The 16,734-nt window shown below is 42.9% G+C and overlaps 1 protein-coding gene across 1 annotated transcript in view; it reads left to right on the top strand.

Annotated features, from left to right (window-relative positions):
* The window catches only part of KIF14 (kinesin family member 14), a 56,695-nt gene that overhangs the window by 18,382 nt on the left and 21,579 nt on the right, over nucleotides 1-16,734 (top strand). The window contains exons 13-19 of the mRNA XM_024130613.2: nucleotides 237-300; nucleotides 889-1,073; nucleotides 4,065-4,167; nucleotides 4,993-5,153; nucleotides 7,851-7,998; nucleotides 8,412-8,564; nucleotides 9,843-9,969. Of these exons, the coding sequence (XP_023986381.1) occupies nucleotides 237-300; nucleotides 889-1,073; nucleotides 4,065-4,167; nucleotides 4,993-5,153; nucleotides 7,851-7,998; nucleotides 8,412-8,564; nucleotides 9,843-9,969 (941 nt within the window). The remainder of the gene's footprint in view (nucleotides 1-236; nucleotides 301-888; nucleotides 1,074-4,064; nucleotides 4,168-4,992; nucleotides 5,154-7,850; nucleotides 7,999-8,411; nucleotides 8,565-9,842; nucleotides 9,970-16,734) is intronic.

The raw sequence follows: 16,734 nt of genomic DNA on the forward strand, positions 1-16,734 counted from the left end.
TTGGGGCGAGGGTCGGGAGAGGGGGAGGGGGACGGAGGTGGGGACGGGAGGCCGAGCAGGTACCGGAGTCTGCCTTTATCCCTGCCTTCCCTGTGAATAGAGCAGCTTATCCCCAGACCATTACGTTTTAAATATTCCCAAGTGGTTTCCTCATCTCAGTTGATTGTCTCTTGATTCTCAGCCTTATAAATCTGGATATTTTTAACTCTTTTAAACTCTCGTTTGTCTTTGGTAAGAACGTGGAAAGAAAAACTTGAACAAGCTGAAAAAAGAAAACTTCAAGTAACAAAGGAGTTACAGGTATCGTTTCAACTCTCTAAACTGATTTGAAAATTTGCAAAGAAATATGATAGTAAATATACAGATGTAACTTCTCAAATTCCAGGCCAAGGAATTTGTTTTATCCTGTAGGAAGTGGGAACTCATTGAAAGTGTTTGACCAGGGAATTGACATTTTGAGAATTAGTTCAGAATTACTTTGGTGTAGGGTGTAAGCAGGACTGAAACCAAGAGGAACTGTTGGCAGGGCGGTCAGAAGGCTGCCTCAGTGGTCCAGGCGGGAGGCGCTACGGGTCTGAGCCAAGGTCCTGGCAGTGGAGACGCAGCGGCAGGACCTGACCTGCGGTAGACGTCGGCGGGTGGCGTCAGGCACATCTGGTGATGCTGGGTTGGGCCATGAGTGGGCTGACGGTGGTGTCGGGACAGAGGGTCAGCGTCTTCCTGGGAGTCTGAGAAGTATGGTGGTCGCACTTACGGGGAAGTCGCGAGGAGAGGCTCTAAGAGACCCTTAATTAACTGAGTCCCACATACCGTGACGTTAATGTTTTAGGTGGATCTTACAGTTTCATGCTTGTGATTAAAGTTAATTTTTCTTCTGACTTCTACTAGAAAGCAGGAATTACATTTCAAATGGACAACCATTTGCCAAACCTGGTCAATCTCAACGAAGACCCTCAGCTGTCGGAGATACTGTTATATATGATAAAAGAGGGAACAACTACAGTCGGAAAGTATAAACCAAACTCGAGCCGTGACATTCAGTTGTCGGGGGTGCTGATCGCCGACGAGCACTGGTACCTTCCTGCCCAGTAGTTTTCCAGATCTTGATGACTTGCGGTTTCCTTCCCACGAGGCATTCACTTACACTGATTCTTTGGTATAAGTCTTCGAATGCATCTTTTAGCCAGGGAAACAGACAATCTGAGTGTTTTGTAAGGATGGCAGGTCAGTTACTGTCAATATGAGATATGATGTAGTGTCGCTCTGTCAGAAGTTACCCCTCAGCCAATAGATCTAAACTTCTGTCCATCATCTGTGGCAGGGCTTTTGGTTGGATGAACAAATTTTAAAATCCGTTCATAGGGATTGAATGATACTGTGTTGTTGGGGTGCTAGTACATGTAGACTGTTGTAGCTCCGCAGTGTGTTTTCATGATTTATCCATGTTGATGCTCTCTCATTTTTCCGCTGTAAAGTATCCTGTTGTATGAGTTTACCTGTCCACTTGGTTGGTAGACGTTTGGGTGGTTTCTCATCTTTTGCTCCCACGGTACTGCTGTGAGCGCTCTTGGATGCGTCTCCTGGTACAAACGGGCAGAGCGTCTCTGGGGCAAGTTTCATAAACTGAGTTAGGGCCCTCGGGGCAGCTGCTAGGAACCTGGGCGGCCAGGCCTTTCTCTTTGCCCCACTGTGCTGTGTGAGTCTGATGATTTTTCTATTACCCTATAATGATCATTTTAAAGTTTGGGAATCACTCTTAAGTTGTGTGTCTAGGAGCAGAGATACCAGGCTGTAGAATACGTGCATATTCACCTTTATGAGGTAATTTCAGATTGTTTTCCAGAATGACTGGCAATTCTGCTGCCGTTGGCCCTGAGGTACCTGTTGCTCCGTATCCTTGCCAGCCCTTAGTACTGTCAGGTGGATGTGCAGTGGCATCTCGTTGGGGGGGTTCGTTTTGCATTTCCTTGACTAATCCTATTCATCTCTTCTTTGGCCAGTTTTGTTTGCTCTTCTGTAACTTGCCTCTTCATGTCTTTTGTCCATTTTTCGATTGTATTGTTTTTTTCATAATTTGTAGGAGTTTTTTAATAGATTTTGGTGGCCCAGCTTTTGTGAGTTTCATGTGTTGTAAATATCTTTTTTCCAGTGTGTGGCTCATCGTTTCACTCTCTTATGGTGCCTTTTGATGGATCAGAGTTCTTAGTTAGTATAGTACATAAGTCAATCTTTTCCTTTATGGTTGTCAAGTTTTGTATCTTGTTTAAGAAATCATTTCTACACTGAGGTCATAGAGACAGTCACCTAAATTATCTTCTAAACGTTTTGAAATTTTGCCTTCACATTTAAGTCCTTAAGTCGTGTGGAATTTTTTGTTTGGTGTGAAGTAGGGATCTAAATTCATTTATTTTCCACGTGAATAACCAATTCTACCAGTACCATATATTAAATAACATATAACTTTTTTTGTGATCTGCAGTGTTCATACAAAAAATTTCCAAAAATACAGAGTGTGTTTTCTCACTACTATCGCACAGCCTTAGGTACTGAGCTCCACGACGTCTTTGTACCGGCGTGGCGTGGCTCCTTGATCCTCCCTCACATCCTCTTGCTCTTCTGTTAATTAACCATTTTCCGTAACAAATAAATCCAGAATTATTTACACTTGTAGCAAAGATACAGAGCATGCCCCCAAAGAGTTGAGAGTCCGGGGGACCAGGAAGTCCCCCACTCGCCTGGCACTTGGTGTTTCCCCTTTTAGTACACAGATAGGTGTTTGTCTCACTCTCTGCACCGTGAACTTCATGAGAGCAGGTTTCATGTCTGTCTTCACTGATGACATACCTGGCACGTGGGGGCTCAGTGGACAAAGGAGCCCCAGTACCCATCATTGTATATTATCATTAGGTGGGTCTTAGCTACTTAGTGCTTAAAAGTAAAGAAAGAGAAGGAAAGTTCACCTCTAGCTTTGAGCCCTAAAGAGAAGCTGCTTAGAGGGCTCTGGCCTTGACGAGTGATGGAGATAAGGGAGGGAGAGGATGTCTTATGTTGACGGAACAATTCAGGTGAAGGGGAGAAGCTGACGTTAAGGCAAATCCAGGTGGGCTTCTTATGGAAAATAGTGGCGGATCAGGGGGTTGGCGGTTGAAGCCAGATGGGGGGTGGGAGGGGCCAGGATGCTAAGGCCGAGGGCTTTTGCTGGCAGAGCAGATAGAACTGGGGAGAGGAGGCGCCAGGACAAGCAGACCTTGTTGAAACCTGTACAGGGTTAGGACACTCGGCTGGCGGGAGGGTGAGCTGTTCTTCCCAAGTCCTCTTCTCTAGGTGCTCAAGTTCATCTATCGTTCTTTAACTGTAGATCTCGGAGCCTTGTCTGGAGCTAGAGGTTTTGTTTGGGGCTCAGCTTTTGCTACAGTTTTCTCTTTCTGTCCAGTTAATCCAAAGGTAATTGGATTTTGGAGTTTCTTTCCCATTTTCTGAATAAAAAGACTCAAAAGGATATATAGCATTTATGGCTGATTTTCAACAGTATCGTCTTATCATCAGAGATCAGTTAATTAGATGTCCAAGGAGTGTGCTTTTATCTCCATGCTTTTCCTTCCTCTTTCCATGGGAGGAAAATGTTGTTTGTCTCATTATTAAAACTCATAAATAAAACCAGAAAGTTAGAAAAGTAAAACATAAAAATACTTAAAACTCTTCCATTCATAAATAAACCACTGTCAGTATTTTAGTGTATTTTCCTTTAATGTTTGTGGGTTGTTTTTTTTTTCCATTTCTGGGGAAGAGGGCTTGGTATTTTTTTTTAAGTGGTTTTAATCAAAATACATACTATGAAAATTTTTCCCACCACTGGTGGATAGAATTGCTAGAGAAGCCAGGCTTTTTCACCAAACCTTCAAAATCTAATTGAGGGAAAATAAGAGGGTTCTAAGTCATTAGGGTCCCAAATTGATATGAACCTTAACACTAAGGGACTAGCCCAAGGAGGACTATCTGTCTTGCCTTTTTCTTACTGGTTAGTCTGCCCTGTACTGGTAACAGTGTGCACCCTGTCTTCACAGCACTGTCAGCAATTTTGATGGGGTAGTGAGTGTCATCCCAGCTGGGGAAGCAAAGACATATGTGAACGGAAGACTGATTTTGGAACCCACGGTGTTACACCATGTAAGTTGGCTGCTGCCAAGATGTGAGAAATTGTTTGACTTCGGGCAAGTGATCTAGTTTTTGTGAGCCCGGTTCTCTCCTCTGTAAGATCAGTCGTGAACGGGATGAAGGACTTCCTGGTTCTAACATTCCCTTATGTCACGAATTGCCTGCCTTTGCGCAGAGACCGCAGTTCTGTTATGGTGGGTGGACCAGCCCCCGGGGAGCTGTCCACCAGCAGCAGCATTATGTGTCCCGGGAGGAGCTGGGCTTTGCAATCCGGCCAGACAGGGTCGAAGCCCTGGCCCTGCCGCTTGCCGTATGATCTTTGAAAAGTTATTCAGCTCAGGGTGATTGCATGCCACCCCTGTCAGGACACTTTTGAGAGCACTTTAATAATTATATTAGGAGAACTGGCACGAACCATTCTCTTGCAGGCAAAGCAAGCCATATGGTCACTTGGTATATATCCTGCCTTTCAGGAGGGGTAAGGGAGGAGTAGGTGAAAGAATGCGTGCATAGTGCTTCGTACAGTGTCTGCAGACAGTGAGCTCGGTGTGTGCTTCTCACCGTTACTGTTAAGCTCTGTGCTCTGTTAGTTTCCTCATTCCTAAAATTGGGATAATAACATGCACGGTTGCGAGACATCAGCGAGGTGATGCACGTGTGGAGTGTCAGATGCAGTTCTTGGTCTGTAGGAGGCATTTCCTAACTGTCAGCTGCTGTGATGTTTATGTTTATCGTTAGTGATACTAGACTGTATTGAATCGTTGAACGTAAGGACTTGTCCCGCGGAATGTTTTGGTTCAGACTCACCTCAAGGGGTAAATTTTTTGTGTGCTTTAGGGCGATCGGGTGATTCTTGGTGGCGATCATTATTTTAGATTTAATCACCCAGTAGAAGTCCAGAAACGGGGAAGACCGCCCAGTAGAGACTCTCTTGTGAGTGAGGGTCCGGGAGACTTTGAATTTGCAAAAAATGACCTGCTCTTGGCACAGAGATTACAGTAAGTATTTTTGTTGGTATGAAACAGTAAGTATACGGGAGGGGGCTCTGGAGAGCCTGAGTCAGGTTGTCCTGACTGCACTTGTTAACTCTTCGGGTGCCGATTTCCAGTGCCATGATCTTTCCTCTTCTGTGTGCATTCACTCAACAAACAAACTTAGCTCCTACGCTGGAGGAATTCGTCTTCTCGTGGGGCTGACGGACAGACGGACCGAGTGCCCTGACAGAGCCCTGCACCGTGTGGAGCTCCTGGGATGACTCCTGCCCCGACCAAGGGTCAGGGAAGGTCTCCTGAGAAGATGTCCCCTGGGAGGGAGTCGGCCAGGGGAAGCCTGGGGAGTGGACCCTTATTTACTTTTCTTCTTTTGCCCCAGTTTTAGCTGAGGCAATATTGTAGGAGTTCTGATTTAAGCAGGATCCCTGAAAAGTAAATGGCAAGTAACACAGAAATAAAATGCTTAAGCATTTGGACTTTATCTTAAAGGTTATGGGGTCATAAGAGAATTTTAAGGAGACGTGAGGCAGACATGATGGGGATCGCGTTTGCAGAATGGTGACTGTGGCCCAGCTCTGGAGGGTGGAGGGCGGTGGAGCCGGTCCCGGGCTGCAGTGCTGGAGGCTGGGGGGTGAGACGGGCATCTCGGGGTCACAGGGAGAGAAATGTCCGCCCAGAGGATGGAGGCGGGGGTGGGAAGGATGACCGGGTGGGCCCCACGAACCCTGCTTTGTCACCTTTTCCGAAGGCTGAGCTCGCTTTGCCCTCTTTTTTTTTTTTTTTTTTTTAAAGTTGTAGTACAACATATATAGCACAAAATTCACCTTTTTAGCCATTTTTAAGTGCGCAGTTCACGGGTGTTAAGTACATTCACAGTGTTGTGCAGCCTCAACCATATTCTGTCTCCAGAACTTTCTCATCACCCAACTGGGCCTCTGTACCCACTAAGCAACGGCTACCCCCTCCCCCCAGGCCCTGGTAGCCATTAGGTCCTCTTTCTTTTGACATTCTTATTCTTTTTATTTTTTTTAATTTTTGGTTGCTTTGGGTCTTCGTTGCTGCGCACGGGCTTCCTCTAGTCGCGGCGAGCGGGGAGCGAGGGCCACTCTTCGCTGCGGTGCGCGGGCTTCTCACTGCGGTGGCCTCTCCCATCGCGGAGCACGGGCTCTAGGCGCACGGGCTTCAGTAGTTGTGGCACGCGGGCTCAGTAGTTGTGGCTTGCGGGCTCCAGAGCGCAGGCTCAGTAGTTGTGGCGCACGGGCTTAGTGGCTCCGCGGCATGTGGGATCCTCCCGGACCAGGGCTCGAACCCGCGTCCCCTGCCTTGGCAGGCGGATTCTCAACCATTGCGCCACCAGGGAAGCCCTGACATTCTTATTCTAATTCAGTAAAATTGGGTACGGAAATTTTATGCAGTACAATTGTTAAACGTTGAGTTTTGTTGAGAAGAAGGAAGCTTTTAGTTTTCTGTAATCACCAATCCTTTCGCCCCCATACAGTGAAAGGTAATTTAATATTTTGACTTCTCAAAATGTCTAAGTGTTACCTGAAAACTGGGTTCACCTCTTGGTGGGTGTCGAGCCAAAAGACACAACCAGGCCAAAGACCAGGAGAAGGAAGGATTCATTGCTTGCGGCAAGTGAGGAAACCATGGGGAACTTTCCCAAAGCCGTGCCTCCCCAACTGTAAGACCGGGGAGGCTTTAAGCTAAGGGTACGTGTGTGTTCATGAAGGGGCCTGAGCAGGGGAGAAGTCGGCGTAGAATCAGGGCAAAGATCGACAGGGTCCGGGCTTCAGTTGACGGAAGTCACGGGGGTCACAGAAGGTCAACTTCTCCATCCCTGAGGTTCCCGTTGACCTGGTGGCTGAGCGTCAGGCTGATCTTCACCATCGACTCAGAGCTGCAGTCTTCACAACTGGTGTCTTGTCTTTGCTGTTGTTGCTTCTCTTGCCTGATAACAGTTGTTCTTTTGTTCCCTTGAGATCCTTGATTTCTGAGACCTGTTCAAGGGCGAGCACTGTGTCCAGGCTCGGATCACAAAGCGGCTCAGGCCAAACATGGCTTCTCTTCTGTCAGGAAAGCCCCGCCTGGTTCTCTCTCTGGGGGACCCCCCACCCTGTCTGCTTACAAAATTATTATAGATGATTGGAGAAATATGGTACAATCTCTGCTTTATCGGCTCATGTATCATGCTTTTAGAGGCATTTCAATATATTCCTAATCTATGATCTAAACATGAATTGAAAGATAACGATATGAAATAATTTTTGCCCTAACCATTGTTAGTTTAACATAGAATGCCCATATTTTGTGTTTACTACAATGTTAACTATAATATTTACTGCAGTGTTGACTGTAACCTAATTTTTATGTCATAAATATATGTTTTATATTTTTATGTAAGTTAAAACATTTTTATATAACTTAAGCTTTAGAAAAACATATTTGCTTAAATATCGAGCATCTGCAATAGTAATTAAGTTAGAAAGAAGCAAATTTTCAACCTTTTATGTTTTCTTTGTGTAAACAATTCTAGAGCTAATACACATTTCAGAATGCTATTGACAGAATGTCAGAAATGAAGTTTTGAGATTTGAACTTTTGTTTAATTTAAAACATCTTAGTATGATTAAGAACTATTATAGCATATGAAGAATTCTCGACAGAGTACCCTGTAACTATTGAATATTTTGCTACTTGTAGACTTGAAGCAGAAATAAAGGAGGCGCAGTTGAAAGCAAAGGAAGAAATGATGCAGGGAATCCAGATCGTGAAAGAAATGGCTCAGCAAGAGCTTTCCTCTCAAAAAGCTGCGTACGAAAGCAAAATAAAGGTCCTGGAAGCAGAACTGGTAAGAGGCAGAGCTGTTTTCTTTCTCTGCTGGTGCATGCCACATAAACTTGCGTTTCTAGCAGGGCCCTGGGGGTGCGTCAGAGGGGAGATCAAGGCTGCTACGGGGGGAGGAGAAGCAGGGAGGCTCTGTCCCCAGCCCTCGGGCCGCGGCTGTCCTGCGTGCTGGCCGCCCTGCTTCCCAGAAGCCCGTCTGGAGGGCAGCGCTCTGAAAGGTTTGACTGGTGATGGCTATTTTCAGTTGGGTTAATCAGCCTGGACGGGCTGGAGAAGCACTGGGGCACCTTTTCTGCCTGTGAGTCAATTTCTTGTGCATTGATTTTTAAAAAGGGACTTTTGTACCTTTTTGGTATCATTTTTGAAGAATTGCTCTGTATCTTTGCCCTATTTATTTTTTCTTATTGTCCTTTAAAGAAAGAAGAATGTCAGAGAAAGAAGATACAGGAAATAAATAACCAAAAGGCTAATTACAAAATTGAGGAACTAGAAAAGGCAAAGCAGCGTTTTGAACAGGAAATATATGTCAACAAAAAGCGGTTAGAAATGGAGACTTTGGCTACAAAACAGGTAATTTCATTTGATAGCTAGTCTGAGCTATCTTGAGGAAAAGCTGGATTTTTCCTTTTTTTTAAAGAGCTTATGGTCTCTTGATGGGCGATGGCCAAATCCAGGTCTGCAGGTGAGAAGGGTCTTCCTGCCTGAAAGCCTCTGTCCTCACGGTGTGCTCACACATTATCACACAGATCTTTTCAAAGGGACAGAGCTGTTGTTTCCAGCGAGTTCCAGTCGCGTGTTCTCTTTCCCGGCGTCCACAGCGACCCTGTGGTCAGTCATGCCGAACGGTGTCAGGAGTGGGGTGATACTAGGGCATGGTACATAGAAGGAGGGACGGCTCAGCTCTTGGGCCACTTGCATCCCGGTGCCAGGGCGGGAAGAGCAGCGAGCAGGCCGTGCGCCGCGGGAGTCCTCAGGGAGCTACCGCAGCCTGGGGGGCTCAGGCGCTGACTTCCCTCGTCTCTCTGAGCACAGAGGCATCTTTCAAGGGCAGCTCACGGTGGCGCTCCAGGTGCTGGACCGGCAGCCTCAGCGTCGCCTGGTAGACGTGCAGATCTCGGTCCATCCAGAACTGCCGAATCGCGTCCTCTGGGGTGGGGCCGGAATCCCTTCTAACCAGCCCTGGAGGGGGGCCCTGAATCCCGAAGGGAGAGCCCCTGCTTTCCTCTCTGCTGCGACTTCTTACATCTTCAAGTTTTACTCTCAAATGGCAGTTTTCCTTCTTTTCTTCCTAAGTTTATGGTGGGGTTGGGGGTAGAGGAAGGTACTTGCAGTAACCCCAGAGGACCGGTACCATAAAATGGTGAGAATACATATATTAGCCGATCCTAGAGCACCGAGGGGCTAGTGAACCAACCCCGGAGAGTTTTAAGAGAAAAACAGACGTGTTTAAATCTGGAAAACAATTATCATTAGTGGGCTGTTACAAGGCTTATTTGTATCAAGTGAGGTTTTTAGGTGTATTTTTAATTTAACTTTTTAATTTAGTCAACAAATTCTTGAGTAGTTTTTTTCCTTTTTTTGTTTTTTTTTCTGAAGGTTTTTATGCTCCTGTCAATGGGGAGAAAAAGATTAATCTATGTTATCAAAAATTCCTAATGATTTTGTGGTGGGGAAAAAAATCATTTTCTAAAGATACCTTATAAATCATTTTTTAAAAGCCTTTATGCTTAATAAAACTCGTACTGTGAAATGAGAATCATGTAGTGCATTACCATTGTCAGTCTGGTTTTATAATTTCTCTCTTTGCACGTTCTCGTGTACGGCTCCACGTGAATGAATATCAATTAGGCTTTAGAAGACCACAGGATCCGCCATGCAAGAATTCTGGAAGCTTTAGAAACCGAGAAACAAAGGATTGCTAAGGAAGTACAAATTATACAGCAAAATCAGAGTAATAGGGATAAAACTTTCACAAGTGAGTATAGGACGGTTTTAGCAGGTATTTTCTAAAGTTATGTGTGTTATTTCATACAATTAGTAAAATGTTAATTATCTTTGTATATTCAAAAATTTTTTTCTAGATGTTGTTGACTTCTCTGGATCTCGATAAATTTGTATGAATGATTACTTTTAGGATATTCACTTTTTAGAAGATTTAGTTATATAAGCAAATAGTAAACAGAATTCCAAGTATTATTTTATTGTGTATTATGCTTTTTTAAATGTCTTACTCTAATCCTTAATGCTTATTTTATAAGAATTATTAATCTGAGTTGTGCTTAATCATTGCATACTTCGTTTTCTTTCTCACTTGAAAGTTATTTTTTTGTACGTTTCTACATTCCTGTGTAGAGCACAGCATTTTTTTTCAAATATTTATTTATTTATTTGGCCGTGCCGGGCGGCTTGTGCCATCTTAGTTCCTGACCAGGGAGGGATCAAACCCAGGCCCCGGCAGTGAAAGCACAGTGTCCTAACCACTGGACCGCCAGGGAGTTCCCCAAACACAGGATGTTTCATGTAAACTGTCTTTCTTTAATTATAGAAAGTTTCAAATAAACTGTGAAAGCAGAGAGATTACTACAGTAAACTCTTCCATACTTAGCATCCGTCTTCAACAATTACCCGCACACGTTCAGTCTTGTTCCAGCCGTGCTCAGCTCCCCCTCTGCCCCCCGGACTGTTCTGAAGCAAATCCCAGACATCCTGTCACTCGATCTGTAAATTCTTCTCTCTGTGTCTCCAAGGTAGATACCAACTCTCTTTTCTCTCTCTCTCTGTCACTCTTTGAAGCGTAACTCTGATATTATTATTACACCTGAAAATACTAATAATAATTTCTTACACATCAAATATCTGGTCCCTATTCAGATTTTGCGGACTATTTCATAATTTTTAAAATATATTCGGTTTGTTTGAATCAGGATACAAATGTGGTCCACACCCTGTGTTTGCTTGTTGTGCCTTTTAAGTCTCTTTTAATCTGTCAGCTGGCTCTTCCTTCCTCCCTCTCTGTCCCCTTTGTAATTCATGTTTTGAAGAAGCCAGGTTGTCTACCTGTAGTGTTTCGCAGATTCTGGGTTTGCTGACTGTATGTCCAGGCTGTTGCTTAGTTGGTTCCTGTGCCTCTACATACCCTGCAAAGAACCCGTCATCCAGGTTCAGTGTTTTAGCAAGAATACTTGGTAGTTGTGCCGTATACTTTCCATAACTTCTGATTTTAAATTACCTTGAAACTGTTACATCTGTTGTGAGAGATAAGAACATTGTATTAATACATGTTTTTATTCCGCTTAGGTCCTAAAACAGTACCATGCAATGAATACTTGATTTTTTTCATCCACATGAGCAATGAATTTCACTCTTCCAAAAAAATGTTTTTGATGGAATGCTGACTATAAGTTTGACCGAACAATATAGAAAATGTTTGTGATAAAATCTTAAATTTGAATTAGGAACGTGGAATTGTGGACTGAAAGTGTTGTTATGTCCTGATATATCTGTTTCTGTCTGTGTTTATCTATCTATTTTTAAAATTTCAGGCAAAATAAAAGAGGACTGTGGTTCTATTTAAGTTAAGGCTGTAGTATACTTTACCTAATACTTTAAATAAATTAGAAGTTAGGAAAAAAAGAAATTAGAAAAAAAAATCTTTAAAAATATTAGAAGGAAAAGCAGCATCTTTGGCATTTCCTTGTTTACAAAACCCGTATCCTCTCTCTATGAATTTCAGTTTTCTTCCGTGCCTCCACAGGTGAAAGACCTCATTTTGTATAAGAATATTTTATTTCACCAGTGAGGCTTGAAGAAAAGTTACTGAGTTATCACCTTCACCTTCTGTGATGTATCGTTAAAACCATTCGTTTGAAGTCAGATTTTTTTTTTTTTTTTTTGCGGTACGCGGGCCTGTCACTGCTGTGGCCTCTCCCGTTGCTATAGATGATTGGAGAAATATGGTACAATCTCTGCTTTATCGGCTCATGTATCATGCTTTTAGAGGCATTTCAATATATTCCTAATCTATGATCTAAACATGAATTGAAAGATAACGATATGAAATAATTTTTGCCCTAACCATTGTTAGTTTAACATAGAATGCCCATATTTTGTGTTTACTACAATGTTAACTATAATATTTACTGCAGTGTTGACTGTAACCTAATTTTTATGTCATAAATATATGTTTTATATTTTTATGTAAGTTAAAACATTTTTATATAACTTAAGCTTTAGAAAAACATATTTGCTTAAATATCGAGCATCTGCAATAGTAATTAAGTTAGAAAGAAGCAAATTTTCAACCTTTTATGTTTTCTTTGTGTAAACAATTCTAGAGCTAATACACATTTCAGAATGCTATTGACAGAATGTCAGAAATGAAGTTTTGAGATTTGAACTTTTGTTTAATTTAAAACATCTTAGTATGATTAAGAACTATTATAGCATATGAAGAATTCTCGACAGAGTACCCTGTAACTATTGAATATTTTGCTACTTGTAGACTTGAAGCAGAAATAAAGGAGGCGCAGTTGAAAGCAAAGGAAGAAATGATGCAGGGAATCCAGATCGTGAAAGAAATGGCTCAGCAAGAGCTTTCCTCTCAAAAAGCTGCGTACGAAAGCAAAATAAAGGTCCTGGAAGCAGAACTGGTAAGAGGCAGAGCTGTTTTCTTTCTCTGCTGGTGCATGCCACATAAACTTGCGTTTCTAGCAGGGCCCTGGGGGTGCGTCAGAGGGGAGATCAAGGCTGCTACGGGGGGAGGAGAAGCAGGGAGGCTCTGTCCCCAGCCCTCGGGCCGCGGCTGTCCTGCGTGCTGGCCGCCCTGCTTCCCAGAAGCCCGTCTGGAGGGCAGCGCTCTGAAAGGTTTGACTGGTGATGGCTATTTTCAGTTGGGTTAATCAGCCTGGACGGGCTGGAGAAGCACTGGGGCACCTTTTCTGCCTGTGAGTCAATTTCTTGTGCATTGATTTTTAAAAAGGGACTTTTGTACCTTTTTGGTATCATTTTTGAAGAATTGCTCTGTATCTTTGCCCTATTTATTTTTTCTTATTGTCCTTTAAAGAAAGAAGAATGTCAGAGAAAGAAGATACAGGAAATAAATAACCAAAAGGCTAATTACAAAATTGAGGAACTAGAAAAGGCAAAGCAGCGTTTTGAACAGGAAATATATGTCAACAAAAAGCGGTTAGAAATGGAGACTTTGGCTACAAAACAGGTAATTTCATTTGATAGCTAGTCTGAGCTATCTTGAGGAAAAGCTGGATTTTTCCTTTTTTTTAAAGAGCTTATGGTCTCTTGATGGGCGATGGCCAAATCCAGGTCTGCAGGTGAGAAGGGTCTTCCTGCCTGAAAGCCTCTGTCCTCACGGTGTGCTCACACATTATCACACAGATCTTTTCAAAGGGACAGAGCTGTTGTTTCCAGCGAGTTCCAGTCGCGTGTTCTCTTTCCCGGCGTCCACAGCGACCCTGTGGTCAGTCATGCCGAACGGTGTCAGGAGTGGGGTGATACTAGGGCATGGTACATAGAAGGAGGGACGGCTCAGCTCTTGGGCCACTTGCATCCCGGTGCCAGGGCGGGAAGAGCAGCGAGCAGGCCGTGCGCCGCGGGAGTCCTCAGGGAGCTACCGCAGCCTGGGGGGCTCAGGCGCTGACTTCCCTCGTCTCTCTGAGCACAGAGGCATCTTTCAAGGGCAGCTCACGGTGGCGCTCCAGGTGCTGGACCGGCAGCCTCAGCGTCGCCTGGTAGACGTGCAGATCTCGGTCCATCCAGAACTGCCGAATCGCGTCCTCTGGGGTGGGGCCGGAATCCCTTCTAACCAGCCCTGGAGGGGGGCCCTGAATCCCGAAGGGAGAGCCCCTGCTTTCCTCTCTGCTGCGACTTCTTACATCTTCAAGTTTTACTCTCAAATGGCAGTTTTCCTTCTTTTCTTCCTAAGTTTATGGTGGGGTTGGGGGTAGAGGAAGGTACTTGCAGTAACCCCAGAGGACCGGTACCATAAAATGGTGAGAATACATATATTAGCCGATCCTAGAGCACCGAGGGGCTAGTGAACCAACCCCGGAGAGTTTTAAGAGAAAAACAGACGTGTTTAAATCTGGAAAACAATTATCATTAGTGGGCTGTTACAAGGCTTATTTGTATCAAGTGAGGTTTTTAGGTGTATTTTTAATTTAACTTTTTAATTTAGTCAACAAATTCTTGAGTAGTTTTTTTCCTTTTTTTGTTTTTTTTTCTGAAGGTTTTTATGCTCCTGTCAATGGGGAGAAAAAGATTAATCTATGTTATCAAAAATTCCTAATGATTTTGTGGTGGGGAAAAAAATCATTTTCTAAAGATACCTTATAAATCATTTTTTAAAAGCCTTTATGCTTAATAAAACTCGTACTGTGAAATGAGAATCATGTAGTGCATTACCATTGTCAGTCTGGTTTTATAATTTCTCTCTTTGCACGTTCTCGTGTACGGCTCCACGTGAATGAATATCAATTAGGCTTTAGAAGACCACAGGATCCGCCATGCAAGAATTCTGGAAGCTTTAGAAACCGAGAAACAAAGGATTGCTAAGGAAGTACAAATTATACAGCAAAATCAGAGTAATAGGGATAAAACTTTCACAAGTGAGTATAGGACGGTTTTAGCAGGTATTTTCTAAAGTTATGTGTGTTATTTCATACAATTAGTAAAATGTTAATTATCTTTGTATATTCAAAAATTTTTTTCTAGATGTTGTTGACTTCTCTGGATCTCGATAAATTTGTATGAATGATTACTTTTAGGATATTCACTTTTTAGAAGATTTAGTTATATAAGCAAATAGTAAACAGAATTCCAAGTATTATTTTATTGTGTATTATGCTTTTTTAAATGTCTTACTCTAATCCTTAATGCTTATTTTATAAGAATTATTAATCTGAGTTGTGCTTAATCATTGCATACTTCGTTTTCTTTCTCACTTGAAAGTTATTTTTTTGTACGTTTCTACATTCCTGTGTAGAGCACAGCATTTTTTTTCAAATATTTATTTATTTATTTGGCCGTGCCGGGCGGCTTGTGCCATCTTAGTTCCTGACCAGGGAGGGATCAAACCCAGGCCCCGGCAGTGAAAGCACAGTGTCCTAACCACTGGACCGCCAGGGAGTTCCCCAAACACAGGATGTTTCATGTAAACTGTCTTTCTTTAATTATAGAAAGTTTCAAATAAACTGTGAAAGCAGAGAGATTACTACAGTAAACTCTTCCATACTTAGCATCCGTCTTCAACAATTACCCGCACACGTTCAGTCTTGTTCCAGCCGTGCTCAGCTCCCCCTCTGCCCCCCGGACTGTTCTGAAGCAAATCCCAGACATCCTGTCACTCGATCTGTAAATTCTTCTCTCTGTGTCTCCAAGGTAGATACCAACTCTCTTTTCTCTCTCTCTCTGTCACTCTTTGAGGCGTAACTCTGATATTATTATTACACCTGAAAATACTAATAATAATTTCTTACACATCAAATATCTGGTCCCTATTCAGATTTTGCCGACTATTTCATAATTTTTAAAATATATTCGGTTTGTTTGAATCAGGATACAAATGTGGTCCACACCCTGTGTTTGCTTGTTGTGCCTTTTAAGTCTCTTTTAATCTGTCAGCTGGCTCTTCCTTCCTCCCTCTCTGTCCCCTTTGTAATTCATGTTTTGAAGAAGCCAGGTTGTCTACCTGTAGTGTTTCGCAGATTCTGGGTTTGCTGACTGTATGTCCAGGCTGTTGCTTAGTTGGTTCCTGTGCCTCTACATACCCTGCAAAGAACCCGTCATCCAGGTTCAGTGTTTTAGCAAGAATACTTGGTAGTTGTGCCGTATACTTTCCATAACTTCTGATTTTAAATTACCTTGAAACTGTTACATCTGTTGTGAGAGATAAGAACATTGTATTAATACATGTTTTTATTCCGCTTAGGTCCTAAAACAGTACCATGCAATGAATACTTGATTTTTTTCATCCACATGAGCAATGAATTTCACTCTTCCAAAAAAATGTTTTTGATGGAATGCTGACTATAAGTTTGACCGAACAATATAGAAAATGTTTGTGATAAAATCTTAAAAAATAAATAAATAAAAAAATAAATAAATAAAATCTTAGGAACGTGGAATTGTGGACTGAAAGTGTTGTTATGTCCTGATATATCTGTTTCTGTCTGTGTTTATCTATCTATTTTTAAAATTTCAGGCAAAATAAAAGAGGACTGTGGTTCTATTTAAGTTAAGGCTGTAGTATACTTTACCTAATACTTTAAATAAATTAGAAGTTAGGAAAAAAAGAAATTAGAAAAAAAAATCTTTAAAAATATTAGAAGGAAAAGCAGCATCTTTGGCATTTCCTTGTTTACAAAACCCGTATCCTCTCTCTATGAATTTCAGTTTTCTTCCGTGCCTCCACAGGTGAAAGACCTCATTTTGTATAAGAATATTTTATTTCACCAGTGAGGCTTGAAGAAAAGTTACTGAGTTATCACCTTCACCTTCTGTGATGTATCGTTAAAACCATTCGTTTGAAGTCAGATTTTTTTTTTTTTTTTTTGCGGTACGCGGGCCTGTCACTGCTGTGGCCTCTCCCGTTGCGGAGCACAGGCTCCGGACGTGCAGGCTCGGCGGCCACGGCTCACGGGCCCAGCCGCTCCGTGGCACGTGGGATCCTCCCGGACCGGGGCACGAACCCGTGTCCCCTGCATCGGCAGGCGGACTCTCAACCACT

The sequence above is a fragment of the Physeter macrocephalus genome, chromosome 4 (genome assembly GCF_002837175.3).
Source record: "Physeter macrocephalus isolate SW-GA chromosome 4, ASM283717v5, whole genome shotgun sequence".
NCBI lineage: Eukaryota > Metazoa > Chordata > Mammalia > Artiodactyla > Physeteridae > Physeter > Physeter macrocephalus.